At 39.1% G+C, this 14,603-nt stretch overlaps 1 protein-coding gene across 11 annotated transcripts in view; it reads right to left on the bottom strand.

Annotated features, from left to right (window-relative positions):
• Nucleotides 1-3,471: 3,471 nt before the first annotated feature.
• ZNF804A (zinc finger protein 804A) overlaps nt 3,472-14,603 on the bottom strand; it is a 261,110-nt gene continuing 249,978 nt past the window's right edge. For 5 of the 11 annotated variants that reach the window (XM_065669717.1, XM_065669719.1, XM_065669716.1 and 2 more), the window contains 2 exons: nt 10,071-10,201; nt 3,472-8,145 (listed from right to left, as the gene is read on the bottom strand). In XM_065669717.1, the coding sequence (XP_065525789.1) occupies nt 4,893-8,145; nt 10,071-10,201 (3,384 nt within the window). In that variant the 3' untranslated portion in view covers nt 3,472-4,892. The remainder of the gene's footprint in view (nt 8,146-10,070; nt 10,202-14,603) is intronic. The other 6 variants (XM_065669714.1, XM_065669713.1, XM_065669720.1 and 3 more) reach the window with 2 other exon arrangements.

The following is a 14,603-nucleotide window of genomic DNA, read 5'->3' on the forward strand; positions in this document are numbered from 1 at the left end:
TTAATAGTAACCTTCTTTAATTCACATAAATAATACTATATCCATTGTGTATTCACATTTGAAGCTTAATTTATTATTATTATATTCTCTACATGAATTTGCACATTCTGATCTTATCCCATTAAAGACTACTGACACTCTATCTAAATACTGTATGAATTTAGTCACACTTACTAAATCTGTTTTTTTCTTTGGTATCAAATAGAAGGTGCATGTATGTCTTTCAAAACACTGATGATACAGAACAGAAATTTTAAGGATATACCCTTATGGTCATTAATCACAGAAATATCGTTACAACAAAAACAGATCAACAAAAGACTGATGTAAAATGGATCAATTTTTCCTTACTGGTCTGTGCTCCTCCTCATACCTTATGAAATTATTATTCAAGTGAAAGCAGCGAGTATTAGGGAGTTTTAATAAATAGAGTGCCTTAATGCCCCAGGACAAAAGAAGCAACATTAATGGCAAAACTGTCTTAAGAATTCACTGTTGCTGAATTTTACCAACAGGTCAAACTTCAGACTCAGGGTAGAAATTCTCCCAACCTTATACAATCCATAAAATGAAACAGAAGCTTGAAGCAAAAATGAGATAATTCTTAAAGTTAGTACACTAATTTTTGCAGTCAGAAGTAATAAAGAAGCCTGGTTCATATTCAGAAATAGATACATTACAATACACTCTGATAATCTTACAGAAAACCGGAAAGCTTTAGAGTGTTCCTGAAGTAAAGGGGAGAAGGAAGGACATAAAATAATATATAAAACCATGCCTGCTGCAAGCATTCAGTAATCTATAACATATACATTTAGAGAGTAAGCCATGTTAATTTAAAAATATCAAATGATCTTTACACAGTAAAAAGGTCTTTACTTTTAATAGAGTTAGCACACCTTTGTAAAATTGTACATCTGGTAGGCATATTGCATAAATATGTGCACTGCTATACATACGCGAGTCTTTAGGCAATGCACAGTAAGGGAAATCAGAAAATGAATGTGTGGTGTTTAGAACATGTAGACCAGGAGCATCACAGTACAATACCCAGGAGATTAAAATTCATCTCCTTATATACAAACAAATAATTGCCTTCAAAATACATTCACATGGTCATAACCTATTTCCTTAACTGAGCAAGTTGACAAAATCCTTAACCCTGCAACATGAGCGATTTTGGGTTGGTACAAACCAATGAAATTCCACTGAGGTCAGAAGTTGTGCATTGATTTACACTGATGAAGAGTTTGGCCAAATTATTCTTACAGCTGTATTTTAAATGCAGCACATGAAGTAAATATTATCACAACAAAAAAACAAGTATTTTGAGAAAAATGCACAGTCATAGAAAATTAACTTGACAAAAAAAATCTATAGCCATGTCGTGTGTTGTTATAAGCAGCATATTATCATGTATAGTAGGATATTAAAGAAAAATGGATGTCCCAATGGTCTTTTAAAGCTTAGCTTGAATACATGAGCTACTACAAAGCTAACATTGCAAGCAAAGAAGATGTTGCTTCATAATGATTTCATTGCTGTTCAATTACAACAAATGATAAAAACATTACCACTCAATAGCACTGTAAAAGGTGGGGGTTTTACCAATGATTGTGGTCAACAGTTTCTCCATAAGTGACTACCCATCACTCACTCCTGTTGAATCTGAAATGTGGTGATTGCTCTGCAGTAATCCAAAACTTGAAGAGCTGCTAGTTTGCATACCAATACAAGACATTGTCTTGTATGTTCCTTAATACAAAAGCTTCTCCAGAGCATGACCCTGTGGGTCACATTACCTGAGCAATGGGACATCCCCAGGAAGATCAGATTGCAATTTTCCAGGGACCAAACAAAGGTACTCTTCTCACCTCAGCAGAACAGATTAACTTTCCAAGGAAGTTCTCTGCAGAGCTGGTCTGGGAAATCACTTAACAAAATCTATAACCTTGTTTAGGTTTAGGTCTGAAGGTTTATTTACTTCAATTCTGTGTACCACTTTGCCTGTTTACACTAGGAAGACAGGCCAATAGTTCTACAAACTGGAAAACTGTCCAGAAGCATAGACACACTCAATCTGTGTAAATTTGAAAATTCAACCATAAACTCATTAGATTTAACAAATTTTGCGGAATTTATTTAGAATGATAAAAATTCAATAATTTAGCATTTGAAATAGTTTTTACCTACAAATTATTCTGCCAAGTTCTGGAAGAAAAATACTCATTTAATCTAAATTATCAGATAGAACATGAACAAGAAGAACTACCCTTATATAACTTACTAGAAGTTATATCTTTAATAATAAAAGAAAAACTCAAAAGAATATTTCATTAGGTCATTCAATTTAGTATGTTCAATTTTAAATGTAACTTATGATTTATTTTTATATTGGTTTTGTTTTTACAAATGAAGTCGTATATATAAACAGCTCTAGCGATCCAAGCAATAGCATATGAGTACACTTGGTTCTTACTGTTTTTAAGTAGTTTATACACTTAGAGCAGTTACAGTATATCATAAATAATTGTGCAATGTCTTCAAAGTTTAACAACTTAAAACAGGAAGAAAATTGTAAGGAAGAATGTGGAATTCTAAATTTAAAAGATGGGATTTTTCAATGAATGTTGCAACTGAAAAACTGAAATTGCTGATTTTTCTTCTCCTGCCAGATAAAAACACATGGATCTGATAACATGCAATCATGATTTTCCTACATCACTTTTTTCAAGTGTACTCAGATTGGTTTTGTCTTTGTTGAGACATCAGAACCCAATGGACTGTATGTGTTGGCTACTACACAGAAGGACAGAAATGCATAAGTCAGCTAAGGGAGCTGGCATGAACCTTCCCACTTCAGATATTCCTGTGTTTAGCACCTGCTTGATACCTACATACCACAGGTGGTAGTGGAGACATATAGATTATGTAGGCATACTTGCAAAATAAAGTTGTATAAAGTCACTTCTATGCTATGTTTTTCAGGTACCAGATAAATAGAAACAGGCATTCACCTGAAATTGCAAATAGAGAAAATATACCTTCTTTATGGCATTACAGGGACAGCAACATCCTGCTCCATGACACAGCCTCAGTCAGGGGATCCGAGTCGCTCTCCAGACCCTGATTTCTCAACTGCTCTTTCTTATTAGCTTTTTGCTTATTGGCATACTTTAGCCCTTTGTAACTGCAAGACAGGGAAAACCCACATTCCTTGAGTAGCTGACACTGTAATCATAGTGACAAGATGTCATTTGCTATAGTTTTAATGTAATATTATATAAAAACTTGCATTATTGACACAGTAAGTTCTAATGCTATAGATGCAGAAAGTAATATCCATATATATGTCTTAAGATATAGTATGACTTTTCAAATGGTTAATGTCTGTAGCTATTCATATGTAATGCATATTAATAATATTCCAAAATTACTACTCTTTAAGTTCAACTTTATATAATTTTATTATACCATATAAAAAGGTGAAACTAAATTAATTGGATTGCTAACACCTACCTTCCATTACAGAGGACCTACTTCTAGCACTAAGGGTCATGCTGCAAATCCTTAGCTTCATTCATATAACACTTCATTTTAACTTAAAAAGATGGCTCTGTCTCAGAGTGTCTTCGGTTTTGTTGTAGTCTATCACAGGTGTGGGCCTGATACATCCCAAACTAAAGCAAATGTGAAGATCTCACTGGCTAAAGCTGGGTGAGGTTCAACAGCAATAAACAGACTGCAGAGGTAGGGAGAAGTCTCTGAAATAGAGTTAGAAGTAATGGCAGTATATTATTATTTTAGCTGATCTCTATTCAGTGTTACTCTACTTTAGCAAACTGCTTCAGGAAAGAGAGGCTGGAAGTGAGGTGAGAATCTGTCTCAAACCCTGGTGGGTTTCCCCATGTGAACCTCCTCCTGACATCCCCTTCATACTCATGCATCCTTGTTATTGTCACACTCTGCACAGGCAGCAAGGACCTCACCCAAACAGATCTGCCCCACCAAGGGCTGCGTGCAGTCAGAGCACAACTGCTTGGCAGAACCAAGACCTTCCCTGTTCTCTACCATTCCAGTGTGAGCAATACTCCCTTGAAGTCAAACGGCTTCTGATATTCCCCCCAGGCCCATCATTGATGTCATTTTTGTTACATCATCATTTTGTGGTTTAGTACAAAAGGGATTAGCTCCAACAGTGAGCAGTTTGTGCACATACTACAAGTAGGTACAATTTGTCATGGTAACATCAAGCTGCTAACACAAACACATCTATTAACCTTCCTCTCTTGCTTAGTGAGAAAATACCTCAAGGTATTAGCCTCTGAGCCTCCTTGATAAATCACTGATGCGCAGGAAACCTGATTATTCAAACAGAGTAGGGGCAGAGCATGCTATTCAGCTGCAGAAAACCATGGAAGAACAACATCCTTATATTGAAAGATTTTTTTATATACTTAAGTAGTTAACAAAAATTTATTGCAAGAGATAGTTTGTCACTATATTTACAGTTTCAGAGGACATAGTACAAAACATAGTGCATCAGCTTTGTCTAAACATTAAATAGGTGCAAATACACAAAGATAATGAAAAAGTGAATACTTTACAATGTAAGTTATAGAACTATATTTTATTTATATTGTACATATTCTAAGACATGATTTTCACTTGTATATAGAGAGTTCATATTAGCATCAGACTATTTAGTGCTTTTGCTACAGGTCTGAAATCAACATGAATGTTTGCATTATTGTACTTACAGGAATGCTTCCCAAAGAACAAGGAATTTTAACCAGTTCTTTCATAGAACCATCCTGCAAAGCCGAGGGGGGCTGTAGAAGCAGCAGGACCACTGAGCTGAGGGCTCCTTCCCCCAGCCCTGAGAACCCATCCTAAAAGAGGGGCTGCAGGGAGATGACAGTAGGGTGTGCGGACAGCAGGGATGGGAAGACGGTGTGCGGCAGCAGTGGGAATGCCGGCGGGCTTGGTGGCAGGACCGAGGGTGGCAGCAGTGGCAAGTGCGGCGCGGTGACAAAAGCTGTGTGAGCCCCTGGGCAAAGCCTTGGTCCTACTGCCACATGAGGTAAAGGAGCTCGGGAAAGAGCCGGGACCTGTGAGAGAAACTGCTGGTGGGGCTGGAGAACCTTCAGTGAAGCAGCGGCATGCTGCTGTAGGACAGTGTGGTGGATGGTGGTGACGGAGGTAGAGCACAGTGGCAGCTGCAGGGGTACAGGCTGCAGCGGGGAATTCGGGGGCTGGATTGCTGTGGGAGGGAAGGTGAACTTCACTTTGCTGGCCAGTATGTTTTGTGGCATGATCTGCTGATAGGCCTCAGACGAGAGATCTTTGAATTTGTCGTGGTTATCTGGAGGAAATATCAGTGTCTGATCAGGCAGGGTAAAAGGGGCTAGTAACTGCTCAGTAGTTAAAAAGGTGTGACTGTTTACATGTGCTTCCTTGAATGGCAAGGGTGGTGGGCTGCTAAATATACCAGGATTACACTGTACCCATTCACCAGTCACCTCATTTATTTTCTCATGTGGTAGAGACTCAGCCAATTCATAATGGCAAAGATAGGATCTAGGAGGAGCTTGTTCCAAATGTCTGTTGGGGAGGGGAGGTTTGTAATGAGCCTGATTTTCATTACTGTTGACCTCTTCTTTCTTCTTTTCCTCTTGCAGAACACCCTGTGTGCTGGCAGCTGCTGGAGTGCAGTGCTCAGGAAGAGGCACAGTGACATCAGAAAATACACCCTGTGTGTTCTCCATCGCTGTGCACACCCTTGGTTCATTGTGTTCTAACATGTGTGAACTGTCAGTGTCTAGAGATGACTTGCTTTCCTCCAGTTGCGTTGTTTCATCCGTGTCTTTTGCATGATCAGCTTTGGGATCTGCACTAACTTCCTCTAGACTGTCTTGAGTCGAGAGGTCCCTCAAAACATTTAACGTAGAATTTGCAGAACTTTCTGTGGAAGGTCTGGAGTTCTCACTCCTTGCTTTCCTGTCAAGTAATATGTGATGGATTCTGGTTTTTCTTTTCCTTCGTTTCCCTTTTATCCTGTGATGTGTACCTATAGTTTGAGCTTGCCTCAGATATTCCTCTGCTGATAATGTTTGCCCGTACCAGCTTTCTTCTGATGAAGAGGAACAGATATGCTCTCTCCGCTTGCAGTGGGATTTCTTTGTTTCTTCTGTTAGAACACTGTAACCTCTCTTTACGGACTGTTTTTGACTCAGACTCTTTTCCACACTGCAGTGTCCTAAACATTTATGCTCTGGGCTACAGCTTGACCTCCTGACTTTCCAGCTACAACATGTTTTAGCGTACCTGAGGCTGTGCCTCCTGGAACTCAGAGCCAGCTGCTTTGCATATTCTCGAGAACTTGCTCTGCTCCTTCTGTGCCATTGCTTACAACCATGGTGCTGGTTGTTGGTTGCACTCCAAACATCACACCAGCCTCTGTCCCCATGTACATGATGTGGTTCAGACATGACTCTCTTATGACCATTTTCAATACCAAGTTTTTGATGAGAATGCTGTAGCTCACCTGCAGCTAGCCAGATATTACCCACATCATATCTCCACTTCTCTGGATTATTTTGGAGGTGCTGATATTTGTTTTCATCTCGGTAACTGATTTGTTTTTCACTCATTGAGGACATCTCCATTTCTGCTGCTATCATGTCCCCACAGTGATGATGATGATGATACAATTTCCTTTTCCTTTTCCGTTTTCTACTTTTGTGAAGCCATTTTTCATGGCTTTCTTTGATCCAGAGTTTGTTGTATTTCTCATCTATCACAGTGTTTTGTCGTAAGTGATTTTTAGAAATGTGATACTTTTCTATTTTTCTAATCCTGAATGATTCATCCAAGGACACTTTAGTTTGATGTTTTGCAAGATCACAATTTCTGAGGAGGGAATTGTCACTTATAAGGGGTATTGTATAGTCACACACATCTTTATTAATTTCTGTTTCATAATCACCACACTCTGGAGTAGGTTTATTTGTAAAATTCAAGCTATGGTTGGATTCACTTTTATGGTGCAAATGAGGTATGTTTGGCTGATGCTTGGGCTTTTCTTGGCTGTCAGTTGCTCTTGATAACTTGAAATCAAAATATAAAGGATTGCAGCTATAAGAAATTGATGGGTCTGTATTTGTGTAAATTAGCATTTCTGATGGCCACTGAAGAATATTTGACCCATGTTTGCTAAGAACAGGAACAAACGGTTCACAAGGTCTCTTGTGCATGTCCGGTTTGCTTTGTACGGTTCCACCACTACTTTCTTCAGACACTGATGGAACTGATACATCTGCAACCAGTCTTTTTATTTCAGTTTCAGTCATGGATGGATCACTGTTGCTATCTGTATCATTTTCCTCAGCAACATCCTGCAGAGATAAAGAGTCCTCCACAACTGCCTGTGCCAGAGCCCTGTTTGCCTGCAGCTCATACCCACTGCAGTCCAGGGGTAGGACCTGAGCACTGTCCACAGCCACGGGCAGCGTTTGGTCGATTACGTCTGCTGCATTCACATCAATGCCATAGCCACCCATGTGCAAGGAAACTAGCTGCTTTGAATGGGATGCAGCAGGAGTTAAGACAGGAGACTCCAGCACACTGCTTTCTTTACCAGCCAGTTTTTCTGGCTCCTGAGCTTTAGGAGCTTCTGCTGTGCCTATGCATTTTTTCACCAGTGGGTGAAAACAGTTATGTTTCTTCTCAGGGCACAGGACTATTTCTGCCACTGAAGGAGAATGAATGTTACATGCTCCTGGAACAAATCTACTTCTTCTACCAAATCTATGCTCTATAGACGTATCGTCATTATATTCATAGAAAACAGCAGCTGAAGACTCCAGTTTGACCACTGCTTTCTTGGGAAAAGCAAAAGAGAAACCAACTCTATGTCCTTGAGCTCCTTGAACCCGATCTCCACATTTGCTAGTGTCAGATTTATTACTACACGCATTTCCAGGAATGGAAGAAGTAACAGAAGCAACATCTTCACCATTCTGTGCACCATGAATTAAATCCTGATTGTTGGTAGAATCTATGGCAGCACTTTGGGGGATATTACTGCAATGATCTCGCACAGTCACTGTAGTAGATTTGAACATAGGGCCACTTCCAGGAGCACTAGGAAGGAAAACAAAATTCGGAGTCAGTACCTTTTACAGAGCTGCAGACAGAAATATGGAGTTACATGGGTATCTACAACATTATTTTTTTTTAACAAAAGACGAAGAATCTGAGGATATGTAGACTTAGAATATGAAAAAAATGTCATCTTTTATAATAAGATCAGCTAACTAGAATAAAAAAAGAAAGTAGATATTGTGCTTCCAGTTCCTTCATGTGAAGTTAGCAGCTGAAGGGCTCAGATCCCTATGAGGTAGTTCACTTTTCCTAGACACCCTGCCTGTCCCAACAAGAGACTATTCATTTATCTAAAAATGTTGCTTCTCCTCCCACTAGACCAACATGATTACAAGACTGTTACTACAAACAGCATAAGTTTTACATTCTTTTGTGATACAAAATTTACTAAACCACAGAGTGCCTTATGCACATGACTTCCACCTTAGTCATCACCCCAGTGAGGGCAGCTCTGCCCATCGGCAGTCACCCAGCAGCTCCCATCCTATTCATGTTCACAGACTGAACCGTCGCAATCTCAGCAGTTTCTTTCATGGAAAAATAATTTCAAGGAGAATATTTCAGCTGACAGTAGTGCAGTAAGTGATTCATCCTTCCTGAGAAAAAATTATCCCTGTCTACTTCTGTTCTACATTTCATGTCATCTTCCCATCTGTTCTACTTGGCTTAATACAAAGCCAAGAGCAGAGCAAAACCTGTTGAAGCTGCCAAGTTTCCAGGATCCGCAAGAACTGCTCAGCACTGGGAGTAATGGACCTATCTTACAACATACTTTTTTTCTTTTTGTAACCGAATTATTCTGTGCTTCAGTGTAGAGCAGTACTAGATAACGAGTCATTGGGGAAACTTTCAAATGTTTAGGACCCCTAGAAGTGCTGACATAAAGAATGCTTAACTTATTCTACTGGGTCTAGAATTAAGGTAGAGGTTTCATGAGAAAAGAATTTCTCATGAGAATTCCTGCCTTGTCCAGGTCTTCATAAACTTAAAATATATATTAAAACCCCCACACAAATCCTTTCTTTACACAATAAAACGGTGACTTCTGTAAAACCAACCTAGAAAATACCAGTTTAAAAAAACCTGTGTGTCTGTCTGTATCACAGCTCTAAGAAACATTCTGTTTACTACAAAGTGGTAGTAAACAGCAATTCTTAAGAGAAATAAGCTCAGAGATAAACTCTCCTTCATGACATTTGCATTTCAGCAGCTATTTTTTTTGCCTTTTTCCCACTGATATTCCACTGTGAGAAATTGGTTCGTGTATTTTCTGTGACTTGTTGGTGTCATAACTGTCATATTTAACTGAGAACACAGTCACAATGAGCAAGCTCAATGTTAATTTCAACATTATCCCCAGATGCAACACTAAGACGTATGATTAGCAAGGAGTCACTTTTGCAGAGGGAGGTGAACACTCTGTTGAGCAGGGGAAAAGAAGCACTTATCTTTTAATATCAAAAATCCAGTTAGTGAAATTTAAAATGAGATTTCTGGATACTTTCCCAGGCAAGCAGTTTGAAAATGAAATGGCAGAGATCCGTTACATCCTAGAAAGACAGACTGTATTCCTCACCTCATCAATGAAGTAGTGTCAGCCTGCAAATGCATGTTCATGCAGCTTTCAACCAACGTGCCTGGTTTCATGAAACATATATGAAACTTTTTTTTTTTAAACTAAAAATACATGTCACGGAGTTAAAGTTCCACTGAAAAAGCAAGGGTAAACATTTATTTCTGCAGTGTGAATCAGATTACTGTATACATACTGCTTCAAAAATACCATCCAAACAAATCCATGGGGCTCCAGCCAAGGGACTCCAATAGCCTTGCGTTCCACAGCACCAGCTAACAGCAAGGGGCTTATTTGAAAGTATTTTTTGTTTCAGCATTTATGCACTTACCAAGTTCTCTCTTTCCTTAGCTCAGCCAGCTTGTGCAAACGTCGAAGGGCTTTCTCCTGTTTCCTTTCATCTTTCCATGACTTAGATGCTATGTTTCGAGCAAACTCCCTCTGTTTCAGCTCCTTCAGTCTCTGCAAGAAATAGCCACATAATGCACACAAAATAGGGATGACGAACATTTATAAGAACAGTTATAGTGCTTTCTGGTAAGCACTCATGGTATGAATTTTTTTTTAACCTAACCAAAGTGACCCATTCAATAGATTTCTACATTTCTCATTAATAACCATAGCTTGCTTCCTGATCTTGCTCATGTCTGATGAAGCAGTTAAGCAAACACTGAGATTCAGTCCAGGATCTCATTCAATTTCATCTCCAGCCTGTTTCTTTAGGGGGAAATTAAAATGCACAGCTCTGATGTTCCACACAAAAAGGGGATTTTGTTTTCTTATATCACAGAATGACAATACACAGAAACTTCCCTAATCCTCCATGTCAGCAAGAAGTCCTAAACCCCGTCAGTGTATTGCTCAGTTATTCAGTGGGTCCCCAGTATGGCTTGCAGTGAGATGACATAATTTTATGAGATTATAACCTCACAATTCTGGTAAGAATCCAGTAACTTGCCATTTTAGTGGCTGAAGGTTAATGGCCAGCCACAAGCAGGGGCCATGTGGATTTGTAAGAGCAGCAATTCTAACTTCAAATTGTTTGAGGGGCATTGACATCTCTTCATATCACTGGTGGCACCTAAGAAATACACATGAAATAGAGTTTGCAGAACTCAGCAATGTTCTGATCCTTCTCAGTTTTTTATTTCACCCCTTTTGTGAACACTCCTCATATACTGTCATTTACTTCTTCACTGAAAGGATGGTCAGTCACTGGAACAGGTCCCCCAGGGAAGTGGTCATAGCTCAAACCCTGTCAGAGCTGAAGGAGTATCTAGATGATGCTCTTGGTCATATGGTTTAGTTTCAGGTAGTCCTGCAATGAGCAGGGAGTTGGAACTGATGAGCCTTATGGGTCCTTTCCAACTTGAGATATTCTATAATTCTATGATTCATTTACACACTGAATATGTCTTCGTCATTCTGGGTGATGCTAATGCTACCCTGGCTGTGCATTTAATGCCAAGAGACATACATTTAGAAATACGCTAAGACAGCAAACAAACACATAAAAATGAGCCCCACTCTAAATTTTCAACTTTTGCACTGTTAATCAAATAACTGGATATCCATAATAGATACAGAGAAATAATTTAAAGGTAATTATGCTACAATTCATACTTTCTAGTTATCAAAATCTGTACTAATACTGTATAAGGTAATAAATAGACTCAAAACTGGATGCATGGTAATGCTTTTTCCAAGAAAAAAAGCTTGAAACATGAAGCATCTTTGTAGAATATTTCTTACCCCTGTGCATTCCTGTTTTCCTGAAGATCATATGATTCTGACCCTGCTTTGCACCAGTCACTCATGAAACCCAAAGTATTTCAATTCATATCTGACTTCTGAGTACCCAGAACACAAGAGAAAGGATGAAATTTGCTCCTTCCCCTCCCCACCCCCAGCCCTTGACATTCAAAGACAGAATTTCATTCCATTTGAAGGAGCTCAATAATTTTAAATGGTTTATTTTCCCCTCCAACACATGAAAAGAAGTATGGGGTAAAGCAAGAGAAGAAAAGAGAGATAAAAGGGTGCTTTTTCACAAGATTATAAAAAGAAGCTTGGGTGTATAAAAATCCGTAATTACCCCCCAGCAGCAACACTTTACTGTAATTACTGAGATTATTACAATTTGTGATTGATTCTGAACAGATTTTTGACCCTTTCAGTCTTGCTGCTGAAAGTTAGCAGGACTCCCTGCCATCCCAGGATGCTAAAGTGAACACAACTCCATGTTTAAGGGAGTAAGTAGGGTCTTGCTCAGAGTGAATTGGGAAAATGCTGTTAGAGGAAGTTTGACATGGTCTTGAAGGCACAGAAGGCACATTTCAAGCTATCACTGCCAAGCAAACATCATTCTGAACTTCTCGTCAGCCCCATCAGTCATTATCTGTTTTACACATACCTGTTACAGAAGAACTATTCCCAATTTTTAAGTAATTAAATTACTCTCCTTGATTACTACGAGACAGAGAAATCAGGCAGAAGTTTTGTGTGCACAGCCTTCATGTTGGACTACCTGCTCTTTTCTTCTGGAGAACTCATTTCAGAGCTCCCCTTCTGTCAGACCTCCTGCCAAATACACCACCCCTTTGCCATTTGGAAAACTGGTCTTAACAGAATATAAACTACTTATAAAAGGTGCCTGTTTTTTGGTTTTTGTTTTGTTCTGTTTTCTTACAACTGGTATCTCAGTCTTTTTCATGGAGAGCTTAAGCAATCTATAAGGAGTGATCTAGTGAAGTGAGAAAATGTGTGTCCCCATTTTTTGATAATGTAATTATTTTCCACCTGTTTTTATTTAGCCATCTGATAAACTATCATCAGCTGCACTGCCTCACTGTCCTTGGTCATGCTAGCACTGCATTTATGATATGCGATGCTATATTTGTATTTTTTAATTTTGTTTGTGTTATGCAAATGAAAATGACATATTATCAAATTACACATAAAATACCATTACTCCATGCATTCTGAATATCACAAGCCCCCTCCCTTAGAACTGTTCAAAGTAAATGGCAGTAATAAAAAGCAAAGTGTGCCTTATTCCTAAAAAATGTCTTCTTTAAAATGTTTTTATGCCTTTCCATGTGGCAGAGCTATTCACTAGTGGTAACTTCAACAGTTAGTTTAATGCCTGTTATGTACTCTTGTTTCCATGTATCAGTAAGTAAATAATTAGCAGGCAATCACATCATATTTATATAATTGACTCCTATATTTTGCTCTGCTTATGAACCAGATCAAAGTATGTAAGTCCTAGGAAGCAGAGTTCAACAAACAGTTCACAATGAATAATTAAATGACCTTTCTCCAGGAGAATTAAATGCCTTCTTCATTATTCTGACACACTGTATTGCTACTTTGAGCATGCAGAACATGGACCACCATTGCTTTGCAAATTATTTCCCCCCGCCCAGAGCAATGGGAAGCCTGACCCTCATTCTCCAGCCTTGCAATAGGATCCTGCAACTGGGCTGCTTTCACTCAGGCAGAAGCTGGAGTATTTTAACAAATCTAACTGCAACACTGGGCCTGAAGCAAAGATATTCCACCTATTTCTAACAAACTCAACCAGAAATCTGCACACCCATTACATTATGCTGAACTGAGGTGTGAGAGTCCAGACAAAAAGGAGGACTTGAGCTCCTGTGACATCTGTAAACACTGAAATGTGGAAACATGTCATTTAAAGCAGTAAATATTGCTTACTAAGATGTAAAATACACATATTTTCCTTCTGCCTTTGGTGGTTTGTGTGGGCATATATATTTTGCTGGTTTGCAACTGAAGAACCCTTCATACACAGTAGCATCTCTTCACTTGGGCTCTGGTCTGCAATTCTATGTACTTTTCAGAATGATACCTTTGATATTATTTAAAAAAACACAAATCATTCTCCTTTTGTAAAGATTACAGAAAAAAAATTAAAGCTCCAAGAATAAATACTACAATACAAGGAAAACTTACCGTGTTAGTGCCACAGGCCTCCCCAGCATTAAACAAGGCAAGCTATTTGTACAGAAAGTAGAAATGTCAAGATTTCTCAAGGAAAGGTAAATCAACTACTCAAATAAGTAGGCCAAGGAAGAAATGAATAGACAATCATTATTTTTTTTCCACGCTGCCAAACATGGAATTAATTGCTGTAATATGTTCCTGCAATAGAAGATGAACAGGAGGAATTTAACAGCAGCCTACAGGTGCTCAACAGTGAGTTGCACAGCAGATGGACTCACTTCTTGCTAGTGGCAGGGAAAACTTCCTGCCTTGGTGCTGCGGCACTGCAACCTGTTACCAAGAGGGCTGTGGTACATACAACTCCTGTGAGGGTGGCGAGGCTCTGGCACAGAATTCCCAGAGAAGCTGTGGCTGCCCCATCCCTGGCAGTGTTCAAGGACAGGTTGGATGGGGCTTGGAGCAACCTGCTCTAGTGGGAGGTGTCCCTGGCCATGGCAGGATGTTGGGACTGGATGAGCTTTAAAAGGTTCCTTCCAACCCAAACCAGCTATGATGTGGCTGAAGAAAGCCCCATCTTACTCGATGATCTCATATTGGTGAGCAGAAAGCCAGTGAATCCTTCCAACCACCATATTTACAACTTCTCTTCTGCAGTGAGTTATCTCATCTCCTCACTTCATCAGTATGGACTTCATTGGCCATTCAATTTGTCTTTAAGACGCCTTTAATAAATAGCATCAATCTCTTGCTGGCTTATGAATGACTTTCAGTTTGTTGCAAGTTCTAAGCTGCTTCTAACTGCCTCTGCCTACAGCTGCATGCATCTTACTTTGAGTTGCAAAATTTAAACCTTTTCTGAAAAACGGAGAGCTTGACAAATTTACAGCATTTTGTA

Source organism: Lathamus discolor, chromosome 3 (genome assembly GCF_037157495.1).
Source record: "Lathamus discolor isolate bLatDis1 chromosome 3, bLatDis1.hap1, whole genome shotgun sequence".
Lineage (NCBI taxonomy): Eukaryota > Metazoa > Chordata > Aves > Psittaciformes > Psittacidae > Lathamus > Lathamus discolor.